Here is a 3166-nt window from a genome sequence, read left to right as displayed (position 1 = left end):
GGGGGCATGCTCCCCCGGTAAGATATTTTTAAATGTTGGACTTAAATGCATCAATCTGGTGCACTTTGAGGGGGAATAAAGAGACTACACCCATATGAAACAAAAATGTATACATTTAAATAATCATAAAATCATAAGTACATGGCCATAACCAATAACATACAATATCCAATATGAAAAAACATTGAAACTTGTTTATTTATTTGTTTTTGGTTCATTTATAGTTGTGAGTGTGTCTGGGCTCCTGAATCGGCCTCTCCTGTCTCCCTCCTCTCCCCCTGCTCCTCTTTGAGGCAACAGCAAAGACTAGTTTAGTCTCAACAAGTTTATCTTACCTTTTTTCACCTAGTTAACATTTTGTTTGTATTATTCATGCATATTTTACTAATCACTACCCCCTCAAATGGAAATATGTGTTTACATAAATGGTGACCGAACCGTTTGAGACCCACTGAGATAACTTAAACTAAGTTAACTATCTAAAGACTCAGAGAGTAATTTACCTCACCAGAGCTGTAGTTATCAGCCTCTCAGTCTGACAGCAAAGGACTCTCCCTCCACCTTGTTGTTGAAACAGCTCCTTATATCCGTTAGCGCAGCTAGCAAGCACCAGATGCTAACAACAATACACGTAACCGGTGCGCGCGCTTTCTCGCTCGCTCGTGCCACACATACACCAACACACACCCTCCCGAGCTTGAATGACACACAGAGACCAATCGAGGACATTAGTATGATCTGTATGAAAGTGGCAATGTCGGCAGGCCACGTCATGTAGACAGCCAGTCACCCTCTGTGAGGCAGAGTCAGACCCACATTTGCGCTGCGTTGCGTTTACAATATATACGTATATTGCCGGCGGCTGAGTACCGGCATTTAGGTGCCGGTACTCAGTAAGAAGTGCCGGTACCACATGGGTAAAAATCAGAAGTGCCGGTACTGCGTACCGGTGAGTACCGGCCCAATTCAAGCACTGAGTGAAACTACCCTTGGATGATGGTAAGGTAGACTAAAAGCTTTAGGAATCCAAAGTAAAACATATAATAAGCACCCTGTATCAAGATTGATGCAAAACAAGTGACATTTGACCTTTTTAGAGAGGTTTAGCAAAATAAACTCTACCTCTGAGGTGATTTGGGTGGAAATGGGGGTTTTACCGTTTCTCTGGAACCCATTGCTCGATTTTGGTGATTGACATCTCTTTCTGACTGTTAGAGCCAATAGAATCGAAGGAGAATCTCCCCACTCACACAAAGTCTAAAACAAAAAGGTGGGTGCTTCGCGGACGCAGTTTTGCATGAGAGTTAAGCTATAGAGCTATAGCTCTAGCTCTGACATCTTGAAACCGAAAAGCAGGTTCATTGGTCATGGATTATCAGAAATCATTCAAAGTGACACAGACACATTGAGTTAACCTATGGATTAACTTCAGCAGCGTTTTTATCGTTTTAGTGCCATTGAAGACCACTTTTGACCAGACTACGACACAGGTGAGCCATGTTAGCGTTTTTAGCTAGCGCCATATATTTTGATGTCTGTTCTTGTTATTATCTCCGAGAGTTCGTATCATTGAGTGATAATGAAGGGTAGGCTACCCCTCGATTTTGTGTCATTGATGTGAAACGATGGGTTGGGATGTGCAGCAAAGATAAATAATAAGGTTTTGTGAGTGAATTTCGGTGCAGTCATCTGTTAGCATTTTTCGCTCGTTGCTAATTCAGAGGCTCAGCGTTAGCATTGTGGGGGGTTTTTGGAAAAAAAAATTCAAATGATCAGTTAGATGAGTTTCTTTCCGTTACATGGATATAAAACATTCATAGTTTATTAAATGAACATGCCCTCAGACATTGTTTCCTGCAAGATGTTGCAGGAGGCCCCCAGTACCGGGGTCTCTCGGGCTTAACAGGTTGACAGCCCTAGTTTTTACATTAGTGTATTCTCAGGTGTGATGTACTGTTTGATGTAACAACACTGTGAAAATGTAATTTTTCACTGTGGGATTAATAAAGTATGTCAACTTCTTCTAACTTTGTCAATATGGGATATTGAGTGCATTGCATGTACCTTGGTTTTGATGCTTTCAGTGGTGAGACTCTGTGCGATGATGTTGATGCTCTCACAGTGACCGAGCACATGAGCCCTGCCCTGAGAGTTGTTCATCAGAGCTTTGATGCAGCCGATCAGTGAGGTGTGGATCTGAGAGTTAGTGGTCTCATAGTCCATCGACTTGAGGAAATTCAGGATACAAGACAGGCCGTCCAACTCAATGAACCGCGTCACGAACCTGGTGGAGATTAATCAGAATGGCCTTGTTAGGGTTATTCTACATATCACTGCAGTACGTGAGAAAATTTAACAAAAACTAAGGACATGTTCATTTTCTAGGATAACTTGGGCTGGATTTGTACCTCATTGGCTGTGTCCTCAGTGCCGTCTTCAGACCATCAGCGATTTTATGTTTTCCCTGTTCTTCCTCATCCTCCAGTGACAGCAGAGTCTTCCTCTGGTAAGGGAAGTGTTGAACAAAAAAATGCCTTACAACTTTTCAGAACTTGTTTTGACTTACCACCAAATTAACTGATAGTTCGGTGGTACAAAAAAAGGCAAAATCTGTGCAGATTGTCGCTTATACATCCATGGTACAGATTTTATGCAAGACATGTTGTACTTCAGAAAGTAATCTAGTATCAGAAAACCCTTTAACAGCCAGCACCGCCATTTGGCAGAGCACATTTTGTGTCTTGATATCTTGTTGAAAGAAAATTCAAAAGTTTAACTCCATCTGATTCAGCCAGCTCTACCATTTGTTTGACATTTTATGCACAATACAACCTCTAGATGTCACTGTGGTTCGAACAGAAAGCCCTTCAGCTAGCTTCCACTGAGAAAGTTGGCATGCTAAAAATCACTGCTGAAGAAATCACTCTTTTTGGTCAACTTTTGTAAGGTAACCATATCCTTTTTGACATATTTTAGTGTCAGAGCACTGAGTGAACATAATTAGATAACTTGATGCACAAAAAAAGTTTTAACAAGGGTGTAATTATTATTTTTTTAAATATGCCCAATCAATCGGTCAAATTGGCCTTTTATGATAAGCTAGCAATATGACTTTTACAGAGTTTCAGAGATGTTTTCCAGTAAGAATATGTTAAATAAATAGCTA

The 3166-nt window shown here is 40.8% G+C and overlaps 1 protein-coding gene across 1 annotated transcript in view; it reads right to left on the bottom strand.

Moving 5' to 3' along the window:
• The window catches only part of LOC104949990 (disheveled-associated activator of morphogenesis 1-like), a 14408-nt gene extending 11770 nt beyond the window's left edge, over window positions 1–2638 (bottom strand). Inside the window, exons 1-3 of the mRNA XM_010776431.1 lie at window positions 2633–2638; window positions 2409–2503; window positions 2065–2284 (exon numbers count right to left, since the gene is read on the bottom strand). Of these exons, the coding sequence (XP_010774733.1) occupies window positions 2065–2284; window positions 2409–2503; window positions 2633–2638 (321 nt within the window). The remainder of the gene's footprint in view (window positions 1–2064; window positions 2285–2408; window positions 2504–2632) is intronic.
• Between the last annotated feature and the right edge of the window lie 528 nt (window positions 2639–3166).

The sequence above is a fragment of the Notothenia coriiceps genome, unplaced genomic scaffold, assembly GCF_000735185.1.
Source record: "Notothenia coriiceps isolate Sejong01 unplaced genomic scaffold, NC01 NC01_scaffold00000339, whole genome shotgun sequence".
Lineage (NCBI taxonomy): Eukaryota > Metazoa > Chordata > Actinopteri > Perciformes > Nototheniidae > Notothenia > Notothenia coriiceps.
Note: the sequence above shows the minus strand (reverse complement) of the source record. Positions and strands in the feature narration are given on the sequence as shown.